This window comes from Carassius gibelio, chromosome A14 (assembly GCF_023724105.1).
Source record: "Carassius gibelio isolate Cgi1373 ecotype wild population from Czech Republic chromosome A14, carGib1.2-hapl.c, whole genome shotgun sequence".
Classification (NCBI taxonomy): Eukaryota; Metazoa; Chordata; class Actinopteri; order Cypriniformes; family Cyprinidae; genus Carassius; species Carassius gibelio.
Window position 1 is genome coordinate 16,782,479 of NC_068384.1, and position 24,513 is coordinate 16,806,991.

At 37.2% G+C, this 24,513-nt stretch overlaps 1 protein-coding gene and 1 long non-coding RNA gene across 3 annotated transcripts; one reads left to right on the forward strand and one right to left on the reverse strand.

Moving 5' to 3' along the window:
• The first annotated feature begins 9,063 nt into the window (after positions 1-9,063).
• LOC128027039 (T-cell leukemia homeobox protein 3) lies at positions 9,064-19,117 on the forward strand. Of its 2 annotated transcripts, XM_052614360.1 has the most exons (5): positions 9,064-10,159; positions 15,815-16,052; positions 17,848-17,892; positions 18,020-18,200; positions 18,739-19,117. In XM_052614360.1, exons 1-5 carry the CDS (start codon positions 9,691-9,693, stop codon positions 18,748-18,750), a joined length of 945 nt encoding a protein of 314 aa, XP_052470320.1. In that variant the 5' UTR covers positions 9,064-9,690; the 3' UTR covers positions 18,751-19,117. The 2 variants fall into 2 exon arrangements, with proteins under 2 accessions (XP_052470320.1, XP_052470321.1); XM_052614361.1 differs by lacking the exons at positions 17,848-17,892; positions 18,739-19,117 and having other exon boundaries at positions 18,020-18,236.
• Positions 12,669-22,214, reverse strand: LOC128027040 (uncharacterized). The gene is made up of 3 exons (XR_008186607.1): positions 22,019-22,214; positions 15,795-16,022; positions 12,669-13,392 (listed from the first exon to the last, which is right to left on the reverse strand). It is a non-coding gene; the product is annotated as an uncharacterized LOC128027040 (long non-coding RNA).
• Positions 22,215-24,513: the final 2,299 nt, after the last annotated feature.

A 24,513-nucleotide genomic window follows, 5' to 3' on the forward strand; every position in this document is an offset into this window, starting at 1 on the left:
TTCACTGCAGAGGATCCATTGATGAGCAAGTGATGACGAAATATCAACAAAACCCGTCTACATCTGGGATGGCCTGAGGGTAAACACATTTTTAGTATATTTTCATTTGCGGTTGAATTAAAACTTTAAGGTGTTCATTTTATTGCAAAACTGAGCAAATGCTTATATTTTGAGCAAATCTTTGTAATTGCACATAATGTCACAGCACTCCTATGATGATCAATTATAGTGAGTTGAACATTGTAAAGTCTTACCCAAATATATTGTGAAGAATCTTCACCTAGGTTTGGGCATAAATAAATAAAAATAATCACACGCATTAGCTTAACAAATCCTTATTTTAATAGAGACAAAGTGCAAATGATGATGTATTATTCTTCACCCCTATTTTACCCACAGATATATGCACTGCCTTCCCAATATTTCATGCAAATGCCTTGTAATTAAAGTCATTCGGTGCTGTCATAGGATGGGCTATAAGGCCAGTTTGATAGACACCTTATTGAGTTAATGCTGCTAGGACTCATTCCAGAAGCTGTAAATTGCAAGGCCATCAATCTCAGCTAGTGTTTTTCCTCACTTAAAGGGAGTCATCAATTAGGAGGCTGCTGTGGCCTGTGTCTTGGCCCAAACGCTGGGTCCTCCCATAATACAACAGGCCTGTCTGTGCTGAGACTGTGCAGGGATGGAGAAAGAGGGAGAGCAAGAAGAGGGGGGGGCTGTATGATAGACAGCACTAAGCCTGAGGGTACGTCATTATTACCAAAACCCCTCTCTCCCTCTCTTTCTCTCTCTTCACTTCTGCTCCACAATGTATTTAGCCTATCGGTATTTTCTATCTCTTTCTTGAAAAAAAAAAAATTACATATACATATATATATATATATATATATATATATATATATATATATATATATATATATATATATATATATGTATATGTATATATATATATATATATATATATATATATATATATATATATATATATATATATATATATATAGTATTGTATTATGTTATATATATTTGAAATGTAATCACTGAATTCGTCTCACACACACGCGCGCAATAAAAAGCATAATTAAACTACATCTGATTTATTAAGAACAATATAAATAATAAATAAAAGTTATAAATTATCAATAATAATAATAATAGTATTAATATGTGTGTGTTATACGTTTTACGACTGCCGTAAATATTTTTTGAGATGCTTAGCATTTCATTTGCACCAGTTTTAAATTTGATCTCGTGTGCCATTTGAACCGTAACAGAGACAGGCCTCTTGCAGTAGGAACAAAAGAAAGTGAACAAACGGTTATTGTTACATACATTCGAACATTTCCCGTCTGTTTTCATTACTCTGGCCCATGCCACCCCTCCCCAGGGTGACCGCCCCGCAGGTGGCTGGCAGAAGGTGCCTCTCCGCGCGGAGCCCGCGGGCATCAGCGCTGAGTCCGTGCCGGTGGCGGCTGGTGGACCAAATTAAATTACTGCTCGCGGTTTGTAAACAACACAAAGCCAATGATACGCTTAATTACCCGTTTGACACTTCAACGAGACGCGTGTAGAAACGCGATCAGAAGGAAAGACACAAAAGATGGATTACAAGATAATAATGGTTGAAGCAGATGCGTTTAAATTAAATATGTTTCATTGTTGTGCAACTCATCACAAAAAAAAAAAAAACATATTTACATTTACAAACATCTATCTATCTATCTATCTATCTATCTATCTATCTATCTATCTATCTATCTATCTATCTATCTATCTATCTATCTATCTCTCTCTTTCTTCCGTTTAGGTATAAATATTCTTTCTTCTTTCAGAGAACCATCAAAATATGTTTTCTTATTTTATTTTATTTATCTTTTATTAATAAATAAACTTATTTCAAATCACTTAAACTTTGGTATTGTGTTCAATGATTTCCACAGCATAGACAAAACTTAACCCAATTAAAATGAATCAACAACCACTGTTGTGTCCATTAGCGTCAACATTTTCATAACGCTAAACGGGGGACTATCTTTATTCATTAAATATGCAATCAAGAATACATAAAACTTGATGAAAACTAATAACAGAATGCACGCTTAAATATGCTGAAAACGAATTCATGTTTTTGCAAACAGATCACTCCATAAGACAGTTCAGAACTAATTTAATCAATAGAGCAAAATAAAAACACACAAATACATATTTTAGTTAGTCATGTTTTCTTTTGTTTGCACGATCTGTACAAGACCAATACATTTACTGCCAGAAATGTCCTGCACTGCTGTTAGAAAATAAAAAATTATTACAAAAGTGAAAAAGAAGTTCATTCTTTTTTTATTTAAAAACACTCGCAAATGTATCTCGCCTAAAGTTGTTATAATTTATCGAAAACAACGAAAAGCTTGATTTGGCCTAAGTGGATTTAAAAAAAAAAATGTAGGCTTGGCTATTCAAAATACAGCATAATAATAATAATAATAATAATAATAATAATAATAATAATAATAATAATAATAATAATTACAAATAAATAAATGAAAAGACAGCAGTAATAAATTTCCGTTTTAATATATTTATCTTCTCTCATTAAATCGACAGTAATAATAGCCTAATAATAATAATAATAATACCAGAAAAAAAAGACAAAAAGAGAAAACTACAGCTCGAAATATACTGGCTACATCCAAAAACGAAACAAAATTATCCTTTCTCTCTTTCCCCCCAAAGCCCTTTGCGCAAAATTCATATCGACAAAGCGAATAAAACAATTCATTATTCCAACACTTTATCTGTTTCAGGTCACACAAGACCTTGCGATGTTATCCTGTCTCCCCTGCCCTCACACTTCTCATTTAGTCCACATTACCAGATGACGTATCGGAGATCCCGGGGCGCTCCTGAGCGCTTTTGGCGGTCCGTCCAGTTGAAGCTGATCGTCTGATCGGGCAAGGAGGCGCCAGGTTCTCCCGGGGGAGAGAGCAAGTCAAGGACTGCAGCTCGAGATGCAGAATAACGTAATTCAATCTGCTCTGAATTCAACCTAATTACAGCAGAAAGCACAACAGTCATGGAGGGATGGAGAATGGTGCAATGGATGCGAATCCCCACTCTGAGAGGCACATCGGCGATCACATACACGCAAACACACTCACGGGCGCACACACATGCATTTGAGGGGCACAAGGCCAAGATGCACACGAGGAAATGCTGGAAGTAAAAGGATGTACTGACATTAAGAGGCGCTGGGATCAGAGCTGTTTTGCCTTTTCTCTGTTAAAAACACCAGCTCAAGACCAGGCTGAAGTCTCAACCATTTCCAGCTTGCAACATAATTAGATTAAGAACATTACATTTAATAAAAAGAAATCGAATAATAATAATAATGATAATAATAATAATAATAATAATAATAATAATAATAATAATAATGTTGATAATAATAATAATAATAATAATAATACATTTCCAATATCTAAATTATATTATGATAAATTATAAATACAATCAAATATAAATTAGATTTATTAATAACACAAATAATAATAATTATTCTTATTATTTTAATATAGGCCTAACAATAAGGCAAATAGCATTATTTTTATAATTCAAATTATTATAAAATTTTAATTGTTTCATAATATAAAATATTTTGACTTATATAATATTATTTATTAATAATAGTCATAACACAACCAATAATAACACGTAATAATATAATATATAACAAATATAATGTATAATAATTATAAATACAAATTACTTATAAAATACCATTCATAATAATAATAACTTTTTTATAATATAATTTATATTCAAGATAAATTACATGTTTATGCCTATATGTATGGAGCCAGAAGAGTCTCAATAAAGATAAATGCACACACTACATTCACATATGCACACACAGGATTCATAGATGCACACACATGATTCACAAATACACACACAAGATGCACAAATGCGCACAAAATTCACAAATGCACACACAAAATTTAAAAAGCACAGAAGATTCACAAATGCATACAAAATTCAGAAATGCACACAAAAATCAGAAATGCAAACAACATTTACAAATGCACTCAAGATTCACAAATGCACAGGACAAGATTCAGAAATGTATTTCTGATGCACATACACATATATCTTGATTTACAAACTGCTTGCGGTCTGTGAACTTCACTGCATTTGTGTGTGAATTTTGAGACTCCCCTGACTTGGCTCGACACACAAATGCTTTTTTTTAAACAGGGAATGATCAGCAACCAATCAGATATCTCCCTTCTTTTAGCCAATCACAAGAATGCACCCCATGTGGGGGGATTGTTTACTTATAAGCCAATCACATGAACGTGTTCACACAGCAATTGTATTAAATTGTATGAAAATACAGATGTTTAGATTACAATTCAGGTTTATTTTTTATTATTTTTTACTAAATATAAATTTAAAAATGTCTCAATACATATAGCCCAGTGACTGCAGAAAAAAAGTTAACCATGGATTCATAAATTTGCAATAGGCAATTATTTCATTTTATTGAAATATTTTAATGAAAGTAAAAAAAAAAAAAAAATGTTTAAACCTTTATGAATATTTAAATATATCTAAATATTCTTTTGGATGCAATATAGAAGTCACTTTAATTATAATATTCAGTCCCTACATGAAGAGAGAGTCAGTGGTCCGCTGCGAGAGGAAAGTGGCTCTCTGGCTGCGAAAAGTGGGTCTCCGGCTGTCGTTCGCTTAGGAAAGTGAGTTGATCGCTGCTTGAGGAAAGTGAATCGTTCGCTGAGGAAAGTGAGTCGCTCGCTGGGTGAGGAAAGTGAGTCGTTCGCTGCGTGACTCGTGAGGAAAGTGAATCGTTCGCTGAGGAAAGTGAGTCGCTCGCTGCATGACTCATGAGGATAGTGAGTCGTTCGCTGCGCAAAGTGGGTCGCTGGCTGCGCAAAGTGAGTCGCCGGCTGTGTGAGGTAAGTGAGTCGTTCGCTGAGGAAAGCGAGTCGTTCGCTGCGTGAGGAAAGTGAGTCGTTCGCTGAGGAAAGTGAGTCGCTCGCTGGATGAGGAAAGTGAGTCGTTCGCTGCGTGACTCGTGAGGAAAGTGAGTCGTTCGCTGCTCAAAGTGAGTCGCCGGCTGTGTGAGGTAAGTGAGTCGTTCGCTGAGGAAAGTGAGTCATTCGCTGCGTGAGGAAAGTGAGTCGTTCGCTGATTGGCTTATAAGTAAACAATCCCCCACGTGGGGTGCATTCTTGTGATTGGCTAAAACAAGGGAGATATCTGATTGGTTGCAGATCATTCCCTGTTTAAAAAAAGGCATTTGTGTGTCGAGCCAAGTCAAGGGAGTCTCAAAATTCACACACAAATGCAGTGAAGTTCACAGACCGCAAGCAGTTTGTAAATCAAGATATATGTGTGTGTGCATCAGAAATACATTTCTGAATCTTGTCCTGTGCATTTGTGAATCTTGAGTGCATTTGAAAATGTTGTTTGCATTTCTAAATTGTGTGTGTATTTCTGAATTTTGTGTGCATTTCTGAATTTTGTATGCATTTGTAAATCTTCTGTGCTTTTTACATTTTGTGTGTGCATTTGTGAATTTTGTGTGCATTTGTGTATCCTGCGTGTGTATTTATGAATTATGTGTGTGCATGTATGAATCCTATGTGTGCATATGTGACTGTAGTGTGTGCATTTATCTTTATTGAGACTCTTCTGGCTCCATATATATGTGGCTTGTTCCGCACTTGCAGCGTTTATTAAAATTGTAAAAACAAAATAACAGTAGTGTAAAAGATCGTCTTGCATCTGAAGTGAAAAACAGATGCATTACAACCCTTATAATCTATAGATGGATGCAGCTGTGATGGGTGGGATTTTCATTTCAAACCCACGTGCCGGGTTCATATTGAACACGGCCGGCAGGTGTTCAGGCAATAGCTACATTTAAATGGACGTTTGGCACGTTGTTTTTGTTTGATTATTTCTCTTAAAAAAAAAAAAAAAAAAAAAAAAAAAACTTAGACTGACAGTTCGTGCAAGTAACCGGCAAAAACGTGGCAGAGAGTTGCTACTTTGCTACTGATTATCTCATTCTTTATGTAGTGTTGTAATCGCCATTTGTCATGAGCTGTGCTGCTTGGTATCGCCTTCCAATCCCTGTGGCACCATATTGAGCAAACACTATCGCAGTTGTTTGCAAATCTCCAAAAGCGCATTGAAACAGGTTACACCCGGGAGGGCGGCGGGTCACCGAATCTGTTGAAAGGCGAACTGTGACAAATTCTTTTTGTCTTCGCTTTGTCTTTCTACTTTATTATCAGCCCCGCCTGGAGATTCCGATTCAGCAATGACCCTGCATACAGTCTTGCCAAGACATCGCCTGCGGGCAACCAGCTAAGGGCTTTTGGGCTTTCAACCCGAAGACCACGGTTTAGGCCGGAATAGGCACTAACTAAATTAAGTAAAATAATAATAATAATAATAATAATAATAAAATAAGTGGTTAGTTTTAGATACAGGCGTTAATCAAACATCATTGCAGTGTGGCAGGCTATCTGCAAAAGTTAGATGACATGTTAGCCAGAGTGTGCAAAATATCCTAGCTCAAACCGCCTTTGTGTGCAGAGTTAAGTTAACTGGCAATCGCAGCTACATATCAATAGTTAACCTGCTACACAATTAGCCTAGTTTTTATTTCAAAATCACAATATAAAAAATTAAATAAGTTAACAACATAAACTCACTGAAGAGTGATTCTTAGAAGTTCGCTTTCACAACATCCCGGCATGCATTTCAGATTTTCTCATCTGAAAATATGATTTCAGTCTTGATTCTACATTGCAATGTTTTAACAGGACTTTAAATAATGGATTTAACACTCCATTGCCCTTAATGAAATGAAACAAGAGTTGGGTAGGCGCGGTTTGTCAGCTTCAATCATTTGAGCGCTGCTTAGTCTTAAAAATAATTAGCCTGCAACTTAAACCAATTAGTAACCATTAGGTAATATTTTGCCTCCGTGCGAAAATGTAATTTTATTTAACGTTCACTGCTGACGAAAACAACTCGAGAACGCGGGGTAGCTACCGTATGCTTCTGGAATTTAATTCAACTCAATAACAGCAAGAGGGAAACGCAATTAAAATATTTTCAACACAGTTCATTTAGTCCGATAATAGTTGTGGTTAAAATAAAGCAATCTTAGGGAAAATAAGAAAAAATAGATGAATATGAATGTGCAAGAAATTAGATCTAAAATTGCATATGTGTCTATAAGAACACAAAATGGCATAAGGACGAAATCCTGGAAATGAAACCAGGGAATAATAGTTCATTCTGACTGTTAATTATGATTGAGTTCGTTTTTAATTCCGTAACTGTCTCGTGATGAGGGGTCTGATCATTATGACCTCCGATGGGCCTTTAAAAGCGCGCTGCACGTGAATGCTTCTGTCTGAGCACCATCATCACTCTGTCAAGGCAACGAAATCCAATCATCATTTCTGAAAAGCGTCTTCAACCAAAGATAAGAAATACAATGCAAGCCTATATGATCAGCTTTTTTCCATGTTGGAGAAAATCAACCAATTTTGATAGGCCTAGACTACAGCCTGACTGTAATCTGTTGCTGTTGCACAACATGACCTTGTGCAGTTAAAAAGCCACGACTCCGGCTTGCTTTATTCGATATCACTGAGAACCAACAACATGTTTTCCTTCTATTGAGACGCACACACGAGCGCTTATTATTGACACAGCTTTGTATTCAGAAAATTGATTTTTATGCTTCCCTCTAGCCACTTTGTGCTGAGGAGAAATATTTTTATTCGTGCGAAAGCTGAAATAAGTACGTAATAAAACGATGATATATTAAATTCGTTTTCCTTGCTTTCGGGTTTTATTATGAGCCATTTTTCATTTTTATTGAATTGAACGCGGAGAATCTTCCACTGTAGCTTCGGGCGAAAAAAGGTTAAATTATTTGCGCCAATCACACTGTGATCTGCTTCTGCATCACTGAAGGCAACTGACGCTTCTCTGGCTTCACCCTTTATTTTACGCACCCAAAGGCTAGTGCACTTCAATGAAATTCAGTTTCATTTGATTAAGCAAACGCATTGCCATGTGTAGAGCTGCATGTTTCCGTACCCCTGACAGAACCTGAAGAGCTTTTTTTCTGAATTGATGTAAACATTTTGGCCTTTATTTCATGGGATAATTAACAGCATCAACCCTCTGGATTACAAGTCATTTTGATGTTAGCTTTCACAACAGGAAAGAATTGAAGCCTGCTTTTATTATTACAACCCAATGCCATTACCATTGCCGCTCAAATTCCATGTTTACTTGTCAATTCACCTGGGTGAATATAAGAAAGTTAATTTTTAGGTCAGCTGTCTCCACAACATATTCAATAAAAGTGTGGATGTAATGACTAAAAAATAAGTACAATTAATTACTGAGTAAAATTAATTGAGTACAAAAAGTGGGGTAAGCATCAAGTAAATCAAAATAAATTAAAACATAAATGTAATAAACTGCATAAAATTTATATATATATATATATATATATATATATATATATATATATATATATATATATATATATATATATTTTTTTTTTTTTTTCAATATAAAATAGAAATATTAAATAAATAAGATTATCAAAACGTTTTCTTAGTCAATATGAATTTTCATAAAAAGGTCCAAAAGTGATATTGCATGTGATCAGACTGACCTTGACTCATAACAGAGTCATAACAGTTGTCTTTCTTGTCACATGACAACAAAATGGCTTCCTGCAAGTTGTTTACACCACAGTGATTTTGATTTGGTAATAAAAATTTTTTTCTTTTTTCTTCTTCTCCAAATAATTAATGTTTTTAAAACACGAAAAAGGCTTCACTGCTTATTCTTCAAAAAAAAAAAAAAAGATTATTCCAAATTACTTATGTCATCATGTTTTAATAATTTTTTTTTTTTTAGGAGCATGAAACATTTTATATTTCAACGTGAGCTACAACAAAACAGCTCTGGTGAAAAACAGAAGCGGGTTCTTTAAGAGAGGGGTGCGGGCGCGAGGCATTGTCTCTACAGAAGTGCGCAAGAGCCAATGGAGAGGCGCGTGACAGAGTTTGGGCAGAAGGGGTTTGCCTCACCTGCTCGAAATCACTTCAAGAGGAGCGTGAACAGGACATTTTCAGCTCACGACAATTAATATGCACGTATCGGACAGTTAACACTTCACTTCAAATAACAATAATGAGCTCAGGTCCGGGCCGTGCGCCTTTCTGAGGTACAGCACCACTCCAGAAACGCGTCACTTTTGTTTGCTACAACTTGGCAACTCATCACTTCGGGATTTATCAGTGAGCACGGACCCCTTTCTACTGCCGAGCTGCTTTTTTAGGCATCATCATGGAACTGAAAAGGAGCCAGACGCAATGCAAGAAAGTGTTGGATAACGCTGAATTAATCGTGAAGATGTCAATGTGATTTCTGTTCTTCGCTGTTTTCGTGCATTAAATGGCACCGATATAAAATTGCACGGGCTCTGAGCAATTCAAGGAAGAATATTTGTTTTTTGTTTTTTTAATCAGTTCTGTTCATTTGGGAATAATTTGTTTTGCATTGAAGTTTTAGGAGTTAAACATCGTAACCTTCCAAGCTGTGCGTAACAGAAAGACGATGGAGCACACGGGGATCGAAGAGGTGAACCAGACCCACCAGCAGCACGAACCCATCAGCTTTGGAATAGATCAGATTCTCAATGGCTCCGACCAGCCGAGTAGTTGCATGCTGCCGAGCCGAACCGGCGACCCGGACTACGCGCTCGCGCCTAACGTCTACGCTAACGGCTACAACAGCGTGTACAATCCGGCCTGTTCGATGGCGGCGGGACTGGCAGGTTCCTACAACGTAAACATGAACATGAATGTGAGCATGAATATGAACCTTAATGTGAACTCAGGGAACGCAGGTGGTGTCATCCGCGTCCCGGCCCACAGACCCATGCCATCCGCGCCTCACCCGCCGACTACTGCCCATCCACCGGGCATACCCTCCGTGCACACGGTACCCAGCATGGGCAGCCCCGCCAGTTTCACGTTCCCCTGGATGGAGAGCAGCAGAAGATTTGCGAAAGATCGACTGACCGGTAAGACTTAAAAATATTTACAGCCCTGCCAAAAGAAAGGCTGCCCCAGTTTGCTTATGTTAGAAAAAAAAGGGTATAATTTTGTCCAACATCAACGAAGACTGACTTTTAAGGGCAACGCTAACAATAAGAAAATTGTCTCATCAGCTCGGAACATAGGCCTATATATATTTTTTTAAATAGCTGATAAATTTCAGCAGGTTTCGAAAGCGATTTTCTATAAATTAAACTGCATTAAAAATGCAGATGATGTAATAAATTTCGCCAAACAAAATAAAAAAAAAACAAACAAAAAATAAATAAATAATAAAATAAAACAAAAAAATAAACTGCTACTGGTATTTTTGTATTGAAATTACTTAGCCTATTTATACTGTTATTTTTTAAATACAAAAGTAAGTCTCAAGAGTGTCCTTAAATCTTCAGGCCCCTATTTCTACTTAAATATTTTTGACTCGCTGCCGTTTCTTAAATAAATATCATTTGAATCTACTGCGCACCTTTAGATTTACATTTATTAATTTAGCTTATATATATATATATATATATATATATATATATATATATATATATATATATATATATATATATATATATATATATATAAACCTTACAAATAAGAAATACATCAAGGTATTATTTTACTACTAAAATGTAATATCCAAGTTTAAATACAGTAATATATAATGGAATATAATAACTCTGTATTTTTTATTATTATTTTATGATACCTTTTGTTTTTAGAACCACATGTATTTTACTCTAAAATATTTTTGCTTTGTTTTGTTTTAGAGGATTATTTTTTAGTGCCAATATTAGGTGTTTATATTTAAATTTCACTCTTTTTCTCTGTTAAAACAACTACAACAACACAAATCTGATATCTAACATCTCTGCACAGTGAATTAATATCGGAAACCCTTTAAACAGTCAACTAGCTTTACTCCTCGACACATCTGAAAATTGAGGAGTAACACTAGACACTCTTTAAACCAGCACAATAATTCATTTTTATTTGAGAGAGACGACGATCATGCGCACAGGAGACCCAGCATCATGATCTCGGCCGTGGATATTATACACGTGTGCTACTCATAAAAACACAGTGGCTTTCAAAATCATAATTTCGTGTGGAATGGTTTTATATGACACCAAGTCACGTCTATATTCTTGAGCCACTGTCTTTCTGAACCTTTAAGACAAATGAATCATGATACAGTGTTTGCAGGGAGCTAAATGTTGCCACAACCAGCATTGATGCGTAATGGCATGTTGACAAATCGTTTTAATCTATACGCAAACGTAATACCAATAGAGATCGAACAGAGGACGATTTTTGGATTTTGGGACAAAAACAAAACAAATCAACAACCTGTGCATGGTTACAGGAAAAAAGAAAAGAAAATTATAGGTTATATTTATTATTATAGCAGTGCTCTTATATACACATTTTCATATATTTTAATTTATATTTTAATAAAATATATATATATGCCAAGATATAATAAGAAAATATATGCATCACGTTATTTGTGTCTCGTCATTTGGTCAGTTCGCGTCTTCAAATGACGTCACTCACAGTGAGATGAAAATTAAGAAGAATATAGATTTCTGCGCATTAAATATTCAGAAATCCGCTCTATTCTCATTTATTATTCAAATGAGAAAATGATATGTCAACTGCAAAAGCTCTTTTGTAAATATGCTTATCAATTTTACTCATAGTCACTTTGGGCCACTCATTTATAATATTTTATCTCTTCCGTGCCTTTGAATTGCGCCGAAAAGAAATATGGATGTTTAACACTGCACATTGAAGTATATATAAACATAAAAAATAGAAAATAATAATAATAATAATAAGCATATATATAGTTCTATAAGCATATTTAAAAAAATCTGCATTTGCATAAAAATAAAATCTAATACAGTCATTTCATTTTCAATTCAGTTGCAATTAATTTGGTGCCTTTGTCCCAGCGTAATCCGAAGGAACCAGAGCCACTTATATTAGTCACAATGCACAAGTCGAGATGCCTGTCTGAAATAGGTTTATATTTTCACCACAAGTGTCACGGCGCGTACAGGTGCACGCATAGGCCTGAGACTCGATATGCACTGCAGGCCGGACATTTCATGCCGGTCTGGGAGGCGATGAAAGGCTATACCACATGTTTTTTTGTTAATTGACTCCTTGGCAGTTTGCAAGTTTAAAAAAATCCAGAAATGCATAAACAGATCAGTAGCTCTCCACTCAATAAACACGGGTGCTCTGGTGATGGTAACGGCCTTTACGCACGGCTTTTCGGTTCCTGGTGACAACTGCTATGTGCAACCAGCTATATATAACTGTGGAAATAAAATGCATGCTCTTACTGAGCAGCATTTTCAAATACACACAATACCAGAATCTGCATTGACACGAGAAAAACTCACGTGTCTTATAATTCAAACGCTCTGTATTTGTTTCCGCGCGTGCTCTGAAAAGACTCAGTCACATAACAGTATATTCATCAGTAGGTACATTTATTTGTATTACCGCTGCTGGAGAGGGCTGTTGGGTCCAGCTGCATCACAACAAGGGGCAGGTGATGGTCGTAATCTGATAGCACTGGCCTTGGAGAAACTGGAAAATGAAATTGCATGTGGATGCCCCTCTATCTGAAATGACAATAATGATCTTTCCCACCCATAAATACAAATGATTATGAAACTGAGACGAGGCCGTGTAGCCATGGTGACAGTGTCTGAAGGGAAGACGAGGCTCTCGAGCGGTCGGTTTATGGCATTTCCTGACAATTATTTTATTCTATTCGATATTTCAATTCCCAGCATGAGTGGAAATTTAAAGGCACATTTTGTTTTGCCTCAAATAGCGACAAATGCCCATGTTACATTTCAATATCGCGCTTTGAAACCATTACATGTATATTTATTAGATTTCAACAAAGGTAATATGCGCAATGGGAAAGGCAGGCGCTGTCGCATGAAGGTGATATCACGTATAACTGATTTTATTACTGGTCGCATATTCTCTAAGGCAAGCTTTGATTTTTTGATGTGCTCACCATAAATTTTATTACCCAGACTTATCATTTAGAATTCCCTCTGCTGTCGAGACTGAATACGGGGATTGTTTTTGTTTCCATTTGACCCACATATGTATCTGCGGAGGAGTGTTTCTGGGAAATTTGTTATTAGATTTGTTCTCCAATCGGCACACCTGACATAGCCTATAGAAGAAGGGGAAAGGAGAAAAAAAAAATGTATAAGCTGTGACCATCGAAAACAAACATCCTGAGTGTATCATATAATATGTTTATATATATATATATATATATATATATATATATATATATATATATATATATATATATATATATATATATAATAAAAATAACTGAACTAATTTAGCTTTATAATTTTGATGTCAAACGTTCTAGATTCATTACCGGTGTGTTTAATTGATGATGACACGTGCCGCCTGTCACTCAAGATCAGAGCTTTAATTAAAAGCAATAAAATCTAATTACGCAAAGGAATGAAGAGTCTATGCGCTTGATCCAATCAGAAGCCTTTTTACTGGCTTGTCTAATAAAATGAGACAAATAAACTAACAAACTAAACATTAGGAGTGTTTTAATCAAAATAAAATAAGTAAATTAATACAATCATGACACCTTGTTTTATTATTATCATTATCATTATTTTAATTTATTTATTTATTTATTATTATTATTATTGTTTCAGTTACACCGATAAAATAAGCATCTCTGAGGTTGACCAAAACAGATTCATTGTAAGACTGGCCTCATATCAGACCTTGAGGAGTCCTAGCCTGACCAGTGTGAACTGCTGAGAAGTTCTTCTGAGAGCAAACGATGAATCTTGAATTACACAGAACGTGAATGAATGTGGTTGAGTACAGACATTTACAGATCTCTAACATGGTATTATCTGAACTCCAGCCTGCCAAACAGAAAACTGGCTCTCGGTCTTCACACATGGCCAGCCAACCTGGCAAGACCCAAGTTCAGAATAAAACACCTCTGGCCGAAGGTCACTCCCTTGGTTTACTCAGTTAAAAACAGATTTTTGCACAGTGAACTGTTGAGTTATTTTGTTATTCTGGTCCAATTTTATTTTTTCAATTTATCATGACCAAACTTTTTAAGTTATTTTATATTCTATATAAATTATGCAATGTGATATTTTGGTAACAGTTTTACTTTGTTTTTTATTTGATTAGATTTTTTTTTTTTTTTTGCACAAAACTGTTTAATACACAACACTACACAGATATAGTCATCAGATGTTCAAATTGTTCGATATGAATTTTGGCTTCTGCTGAATCATACAAACACATTTTTCCTATGGTGCAGGGAAGGCCAAAATTATTTAAAAAAATTTAAGTGTATTTATTTTGTTATTTATAGTTTTGCATAACATATTACACACAAATCATATGTTATTAATAATTATGACTATATGTGAACATATGGCTGACACATATGAGTTTTTCCAATGGATGATACTTATGTTACATTTGGTCCTCTTAATCTTGAATTTATACATCCTTATCATATTCACCAAATGGTGAGGATAGTTTGCCACAAACTGCTAATGTAGCATCGTTATTCAGATGCTGTTTGAAGGTTGCTTTCAGGTGCATAAACACTGTCCTAGCTAAAAACAGTTGGACAACAAATACATTTAGAGGCCTCAGGATATATACACACACACACACATGCACACATATGTATATACATTTCTATTAAGTGATATATTGGCATATTGTCAAATTGGGCTTGCATCTAGGAAAGGTGCCAACGTGTTTACATCGGTTATTCACAGCTGCTTCTACTAACATTAGTAGGGGAAAAAACATGAAGGAGGGGAAAGGTGAAAGAAGCTAAAATAATGCATACAAAGAATTCGAAATGCAACAATCAATACCTCTGTTGTAAAACCATGAATAATGAATAAACAATACAGAAGGACTGAATGAGGAATGAGCCTGAGTTCACTGCTGTGAACACTATGTGTGATATAAACCTGGAATACAATTCATCCATGCATAGACTGAAGTTAAAAGTGATTGACATCACGACCCCAAATTTACACTTAAAAAAGACCCTCAAGAACAAAACTTGTGTTCAGCTGAGGTAACTATAGCAACAGTACATTAAACAAACTATGTTGCGTTCAGGAAAACTGATCACAGATATAAATCATGTTAAACATCAGTGCATGGTTTAAAATGTAGCCTTAAGGTTCTAAGTGCAACTCAAAATAACGTGTCATCAGTATCATTTATTGTGATGTTTGTTTTTATCTATCAATCTAATTAAATACATATTTCAGAATAGACTCAGAAAGACCACTACATCAACAGTGATGCTTCTGGTGGTTGTTTGTTTCTGCCCTACTGACCATGAATTTACTTCCACTGTTATGATGGTATAGTCTAGGCTACCTGATGCCATAAAGATTACTAAAAAATACATTGAATTCGAAAAACTTGTAAAAATGTTCACTATTTTAATCAAATTGGAAGACCTTCCAAAATATGTTGTTTTGTGAATATTATTCTTTTCAGTGACATTGAATGCAAATATTTTTCACTTATACTCACTCCTAAATCTTGTTTTTCAGCTGCTCTTTCACCGTTCTCCGTGACACGACGGATCGGCCATCCGTACCAGAACCGAACTCCACCGAAACGGAAAAAGCCCCGCACGTCGTTCAGCCGCGTGCAGATCTGTGAGCTGGAGAAACGCTTCCACCGGCAGAAGTATCTGGCGTCCGCGGAGCGCGCAACTCTCGCCAAGGCCCTGAAGATGACAGACGCTCAGGTCAAAACCTGGTTTCAAAACAGAAGAACGAAATGGAGGTGAATGTGAATCCAAGGCTTTCAGATCATTTTTTTGTTGGCTAAACCTGATTAGATATAAATCCCAATAGCAATTAATTTAGTCAGAACTGAGTTTCAGTGAAGAGGTCATTTGGGGCCTAGTGGAAAAAATACTATTGTAAATTTGCAGAGGCTTCCTTTTTTATTTGTTTATTTATTTTAAATTGAACACCAATTGCCTTGACCCAGCAGAAACGTCCAAGCTCTTAAAAGGCTCTGTGGAAACTTGCTGTCCATGCAGTACTGAAGTTATACTTCTGAATAATTGAGAGCATGTCCATCCTTTCCCCATAATCTACTCAACCTTTTGCTGTTGGCTTTTTTGGAGCAAATAAGTGCCCGATCTAATTAAGAGCTGGCTTACTTACCTTTGGTTTTACCAACAGGCTGCAATATGCAGAGGAGAGAGCTGGCTGAAGGGGATTTATTTATAATGAAGCTGAGTCATGGCCTTTAACAAATAAAAATGTATTATAGTTGCTTTAGTATGCCTGCTCATCAATATTCATGGGGCTCAACTTAATTCAGCAATTATCTGTATCTGCTGAAAGCTGCTGGGAAACATTCACTAGCGCGGTCACTTTTAGAAATTCTGGTAAATCTTACCTCACAACAGGATACCAATCAAACCTGAATATCAACAGCAACACAGAGAACAGTTTATTTCAAAATGAACCGACATGTCGTGAATGCATGGAATCACACAGCCTAATGACTTCATCTTTCATGACAAAATCTGTCCACCATGAGGGTCTAAATGGTTGCTCCATACCTGCCGCCCGGCGTCCAGCACACGTCACAGCTAAATGCATCACTGTAATGTGATTGCACTCGGCTCATTTGATCACAGGCTTGTTATCCATATGATTCACACACAGATACATCCTTCATTCTCAGTGTCTCTAGACTAGCTGAATATTATACATCGAAACAAAACTGGAAAACCTGGAGTGAAATGCAGCACACATTTGTTTCTAGCTTTTGCTCATTTTTTCCCCATGCTGTTAGTGATCACACCTTTTATAATTGTTTAAGATTTAAAAAATAAATAATAATAGAGCATTATAAGTAAATGGCAATTCTATAATTTATGTCAGAAAAAAAAACCTCAGTATATATTTGGATTTCAATTGCCCTAATCTAAATTTTTTTTTTTTTTTTTTTTTGCTATTTCAGCTATTTTGAACCTTAAAATCCTTTGTTGGTGCAAAAATTAAAACAATAAAAAACAATTAATTAACATTGCCTGAAGAAACCATTTCAATTTGCTTGTTTGTTGATGCTCCCTCTGTGTTTCGAAATCATGCTTCCTTCATGTGCCTTTCAACATTTTGTTTATTCAAATTAAATACATTTTGGTGACAGTTGACCCAAAAATTACAATTCTGTCATCATTTATTCACCCTCATGTCATTCCAAACATATGACATTTTTTTCCCCCCACACAGTCAATCAGTGACACATGCCATGAAGTTAATGATGGTAAAATAAAAAAAAAATTGAATGAACTATCCTTGTAAGTTAATGCAGTTGGTAGAAAGATTAATCATTTTTGATCTATCAAAGTACATATTAGATCCCCCGACCATTAAAATAGCATTTAATAATTGTTTTGTCATGTACTGTTATATAATAATACTCAAATCTTTACGCTGACAGCTCCAATAGGCTCCTCATGTGTACATTCAAGGCATTATTAAATGTACAGAACCATTAACATTCATGTGTTCCATTCAAAATGACTTCAGTCATAACATTGTTATTTTTCACAAAGGCATGGCATCTCTTTTGTGTACGTGGAAAGCTCAGATCTCTCAAGGTAATTAAAACCAGCCTAGGACCTGCACCAGATAAACATGTTAGTTGACATAATCTGCTTTTGTATTTGAAAAGGGTCTCAGTCACTGCACATCATGTTGACTTCAATCATGCGTCTCTGATGACAGGAGGCAGACCGCTGAGGAGAGAGAGGCTGAGCGACAGCAAGCCAACCGTCTGATGCTGCAGCTACAACAGGAGGCCTTTCAGAAGACCCTGAGTCAGCCGCTCCAACAAGACCCTCTCTGCCTACACAACTCCTCGCTTTACGCCCTGCAGAACTTACAGCCTTGGGCGGAAGAAAACAAGGTGACGTCCGTCACCTCAGTCGCATCTGTGGTCTGACCCACAACTCTCATGTGTGCTAGTTAATTGAGAAAGGATTTTATAGGATGCCAATTAGAAGTTAATTTAGGCGTCTCTCTGACATTCTCACTTGGACTCACTTCACGAGCATCCGTATGAAGCCATATGGTTTTTTTTGGGGGGGGGGGGGGGGGATGGGTGAGATGGTAGAAGAGATCTAGCTTTGCAAAAACAATTTCCACTCATACATGGAAAGATTCTATTCAATTCTGATATCTTTTTGAACAGGATCAGCTTTGAGCCTGTGATTAAAACCATTAGGAAACAGATTAAACCCAACTGTAGTTTTGTGTATTTGTTTGTCTTTTTCAGAAACATGCATATGTAAGTCTTGGCATTGAACAAAAACCCTAATGTATTCCCATTTAAAGTGGGAATCACAACAAACACACGCACACCAAGTTCACATTTTCATTGCCACCTAAATCTGCCTGGTCATTTGCTCGTCCCTTACGCTACATTCTCGTTCCTCTTTCTTCAGCTACCCATCTAAGAGAGGGAGGGGCTTTGTTCTTTCCAACCCCAAACTGCAAAGCTGTCTGATGAATTTCACCCATCAAGACTGCTGTTCGTCTACGTGCCATTTGGCATCAAGGAGACTGACTCAACCCCAGACTCGTTCACTCTTGTTCTTTTTGTGTTCTGTTTTTTTTGGGGGGGGGGACTTTGTAAGATGTGTTTGTGATGCATGTTCTCTACATTTCCTGTATGAAGAGATGAACTAAAAACTGTTCGTTCGGTCAAGCTGGAGTCCTTCCTAAAATGCACTTTGGAAGCAATTACGAAGGTGCTTTTTCTTGATTCTTCATGGCGTGAAATTTAAAGGTGTTTTATATTAAAAATAATTGTGACTTCTAAAAGTTTGGTTTCATCCTTCGTAAAAAGAATTTGGAATAATATTAAAGGCGAAATATGCCATTTTTGCACACAAGAAAAATCCTACACTCTCAAAAATAAAAGTTATTTATTTGCATTGGTGGATTCATGAAGAACCTTTAACTTACATGAAATCTTTCCATCGCACAAAATGGTTCTCTATAGTGCAAAACAGTTCTTTAGATGGTTTGTTTTAAGGATTGTTCACCGAAAGGATTTTTGTGGAACCAAAAATTCAGTCTTGTTTGGAATCACTTTGTAAACGCCCTATTGGAATGAAATCTTTATTTTAAGGAGTGTGAACTCATGCAATTGGTTGAGCCATTGTGGCCATATTGGGCTGATTGGGATGCTAATACAGAACAATGTTTTTATAGTGTCACCACCATTTTTTTTCTTGAGGATATTAAACAACAAATGGCTTATATTAACAATGATAAAATACATGCCTCTTTATCCCAAATCATCATTCATTGTCAACTTGTAAAAACCTGCTGGTGAGTACATGTGAGTACAGTTTGTATACAAAAACAGAGTCCTTGACAAGGATTTTGAAAGCATTCATCACCCATGTCCACCCAGACACCGTAAGGGCGTAAACAACTGATGGGATCTCTGTGAGCCAAGACAGCAGTCAAAACAGCAGTTTCCTCATTGGTTGGTTACCACAGCAGAGTGGTATCCACGTAACACAGGGAGGGGACGTGGAATCATGGCAGTTTTATTCACAGTAAATGAGCCTTTACATTCTATTCCACACACGACTGCATCTCCCAGGAAATGCTGACGCTCTAAACTGATTACAGCGCTCTACAGCCTGTGGCATACAGAAAAAAACCAGCAGTTGAACAAACCACAGACTGGGAACACAGCTGGAAAACATGCATTTTTCAACGGGAACAATAATTCTGCTGAATGTGTGTAATTGGCCTATTTTTAAATTCATTACAAATAATAATTTTCCACTTTTGCTCTCGGGCACGCAAATTAAACATATTAAAATCTTGCAAACTGTTTCTGAAATTACTAAAGACATTCAAATAAAACTTTTTTTTTTTATATAGATTTTTTATAAAATGTTTGTTTCAGGCAATGTAAAAAGTTATTTTTGTGTTGTGACGTCCAAATGAACTACTTTCATACATCAAAAATAAAATTCAGTATGATCGAACGCATCTGACCAAATCAGGTTGCTAACTAAAGCCTGATGAAGCTTCTCAATTTAACTTGTTAGTAATATATACTTTTTGGTTTTAATAAATGTATTTTATAAAGCAAGACACATTAAAATAATAGTCACAGTAAAGACATGCAAAATGTTTCAAAAGATTTCTATTCCAAATAAATGCGGTTTGAACGGTCCATTCAAAAAGAAAATTCTAAAAATATTAAGCAGTACAACATTGATGATTACATTGATTACATTGATGATAACAAGAGTCATTATTTATAATTGAGAACAAGCAATAATTGATGATAATTAGGCAGTAAATTAGTATATTAGAATGATCTTGTGAAGTACACTTTAAAAAACATTGGAAAGAATAACTATAACATTTTAAGTAACGTAAACACTAAGAAAAGTCCACAGAAACACAGCCCAATGACTGTTATATAATTAAGGAGCCGTTTTCCGCATTTATTTTGACAGGTGTTTTACCTGTATTTTGATTTATGCATTGCATAAGCAGTCAAACTTATCAGTTTATACCATAAGAAATCTAAATCTAAAATTGACATCTGTCTGTTTTAGCCATCACACGCAGGTTTGTTTAGCCAAGTTTGATGCCATCTCCTGGTTAAGATCCTGTCAGTGTGAGATGGTTCCTGCGGTGACGCCTCTCCTACCCTCATGTCCTCTGTCAGTCTTCCAGCCGCTTTCATCTTCCTGTCTCTCCTTCAACTGCGACGTGACTTGGCTCATTTTGCTGAAATTCCTTTCGTCCTCTGTTTTCAAAAACTTCTTGGTTTGGCCACAAGTGCTCCGAGCCTCTCTTTCTCCTGCTGATGTGCCTTTGTGTTTTTTTTTTTTTTGTTTTTGCACTATCTACCTGAGGGCCCTCACCTCACCGATAAAATGTTGCCACACAAGATGAGCAAGAAGTGAGAGGTTAAAGTATTACACTTCCTATCTCCCTCAGTGTTCACAGACAGGCTCCTGTTTATCTCACAAACGCTACAAACCAATATGACCTGTGGCCTCTAGTTTTTCATAATAAGTCTGCTATTTCAGATTGCATTGGATGTCCGACGGTTCAAAGATTCATCGCACTGAATTTTTTACAAGCACAATAAGATAAACACAGTCCTCAAGAAACAAGTACAAGCTTTAGGCTCAACATAAAAGAACAGTGAAAACCATGCATCATGCTTATAATCTTAACATCTCATGTATCCTTTGACAGCTCCATTAGCTGATTCAAGTCATGGACATATCAACCAGTATTTGCACATTTTAGGTTGATAACTGTGCCAACTTTTTCCACAGTATCTGTGACCAAACAACAATCTCTACCAAATGCCTGGCCGTCAAAAGCATTAACACAGTAAAGCAAAACACAAAAACATATGATAGTTTTACTGACACATCTAAATGATCTGATCTGCTCATCTGCGTTTGTGAAAATCAGACAGTTGCTTGTGTTATAGCAAATCAATATTCAAACTGTTTCATGCAAACTATTAATAATAAACAGGCAGCATTCAATTGCTTTTAAATAAGGCATAACGAATTAAAAGGCTTGTACCACATACTAAACATGTTTATACATTTGCAGGATATACGAGAAAGAACTGTTAAATCCTGAGATCCAACAGGTATGCATGTGTTTTGGGGTGTGTAATCAGGACACCGGCATGTCTCTGTGTGTATACGGGTCACTCACGTTAAAGTGCTGCCTGTTTTGAACTGTTTTCTTTCAAGATGGCTGTTTTCACAAGAGCCTGCATGAAGGGTGGAAGCGATTATCTTCGTCCTTTTTATGGCTGTCACCTCTAAACAAAGGAAATGAATCCTTCGATGTTTCCAATCAATGCTTCGGAGGGCGAATAAACTCACCAAGTGACGTCATTTCAGCTTAGCCATTCTGTTGCGAAACCAAAAAATTATGCCTAACGTTAGTTATAACTGATCTCAAATCAGCTTTATAATTTGTGTTCATAAAAAAAAAAAAAAAAAAAAAAAAAGTAAAAGAGTATTTCTAAAAACTTTTTAAAAAACATTTTTTGGTATAGTGTTTACAAGCTGTTTGGTAAACCAAGCACATTCTAAAATAATAAATTAATAACTGACCTGGAATCAGTTTTAGAATTTATGTACATAAACATTTAGTAGAAATTTCAATAGGCTTTTGTTAAAGCTTGTACACAAATAAAGTGCTACAAAATTATATTTATATTTGCTATTGCTAATATATATTGCACTTATTTGACAAAATATTACATTATTACAAAATTATTTGGCAGAACATGCCAATCAACATATTTTTTTACCAGCTGATATCCTCAGCATTTTGACATGTTTGTATCATGGGGACACTGAATCGTTATTTTATTTTATGAAGCAACTGGTTCATTTAATCTAAAGTTTTTGAAAAACCTTCTCCTATATCAGTACTTAACAAAGACATTCCGTAAGTCATCTAGATTTACTGAAAATTCATAAATTCCGTCAGCTACATACAGGTATGTGTTGTATTGTAAACTATTAGTCGTTTTCTAAAACACTGGTCTCTTTGTAAATCTCAACTGAAACCCCGCCCTCTCGAGACCTGCCAGCCAACAGGCGTTTCTGATTGGCTAAAACGAGCGTCCTTTCCTTTAACAGAGCCTTGACAGAGCCTTGTATTGTCACAGAGATAGGTGTCATTTTTTAATATCTATTTCAGCGGTAGTCTATCTTTGAGGTAGTTGAGACACTTTATGTATTCATTAATGCAATGGAATTATATTCGGATTGCATTTTACATCCCGAAAAAGGATAGTGTCACAGTGTCTGGGTTGTTGTTCCCTGGGGTTCCACTAGATGTCCTCCTTGCTCACGGTGTCTGTCACCAGATCACTTCCTCCTCCCTTATTTGGTCACCTTCCTCCTTGTTGTGTAATTGATTGTCCCCCACCGTTCTCTTGTTCCCTCATTATCCTTCTCCCTCATTATCCTTCGAGGCGGTGCCCGAGGCTGTTCCGGAGGTCGAGGCGGTGCCCGAGGCTGTTCCAGAGGCCGAGGTGGTACCCAATGCTGTTCCAGAGGCCGAGGTGGCGCCCGATGCTGTACCGGAGGCCGAGGCAGTTCCAGAGGCCGAGGCGGTGCCCAAGGCCGTTCCCGATGCAGTGCCCGAGATCGCTCCCGAGGCCGCTACCGAGGCGGTGCCTGAGGCCATTCCCGATGCAGTGTCCGAGGCCGCTACCGAGGCGTTGCCTGAGGCCATTCCCGATGCAGTGCCCGAGACCGTTCCAGAGACAGTGCCCGAAGCCAAGGTGCTTCAGGTCTTCACAGACAGTCCGGAGTCTAGTCAGGTTCCGGTGGACTCTTCGGAGTCGAGTCATGTTCCAGTGGACTCTCCAGAGTCGAGTCAGAGTCCCGTGGACTCTCCGGAGTCGAGTCAGGTTCCGGAGGACTCTCCAGAGTCGAGTCAAATTCCCGTGGACTCTCCGGAGTCGAGTCAGGTACCGGTGGACTCTCAGGAGTCGAGTCAGGTTCCGGTGGACTCTCAGGAGTCGAGTCAGGTTCCGGTGGACTCTCAGGAGTCGAGTCAGGTTCTGGTGGACTCTCCGGAGTCAGGGTTAGTCACCGCTGACCCTCCAAAGTCAGGTCTAGTCACCGCTGACTCTCCAGAGTCAGGTCAAGTCACCGATCTTCTGGAGTCCAGTAAAGACACCAGGGGTTTCCCGGAGTTTCGTAGTCCCGTTGGTACGGCCGCACAGAGGTCAGCTCCACCTTGGGGGGGCTCTCGTCCTGACCACATGGCTGTGGTGGTCTTCCGCTTGGAACTGGGGGGCCCTCGCCCTGATCACATGGCTGTGGTGGTCTTCCACTTGGACCTGGGGGGCCCTCGCCCTGATCACATGGCTGTGGTGGTCTTCCGCTCTGCCCTGGTGGACTCCGGCCTTGACCACAAAGATGTGGTGGTCATCCGCTACGCCCTGGGGGGCTTCCGCGCTGACCACATAGATGTGGTGGTCATCCGCTCCGCCCTGTCACAGTGTCTGGGTTGTTGTTCCCTGGGGTTCCACTAGATGTCCTCCTTGCTCACGGTGTCTGTCACCAGATCACTTCCTCCTCCCTTATTTGGTCACCTTCCTCCTTGTTGTGTAATTGATTGTCCCCCACCATTCTCTTGTTCCCTCATTATCCTTCTGTCTATTTATACCCAGTCTGTCT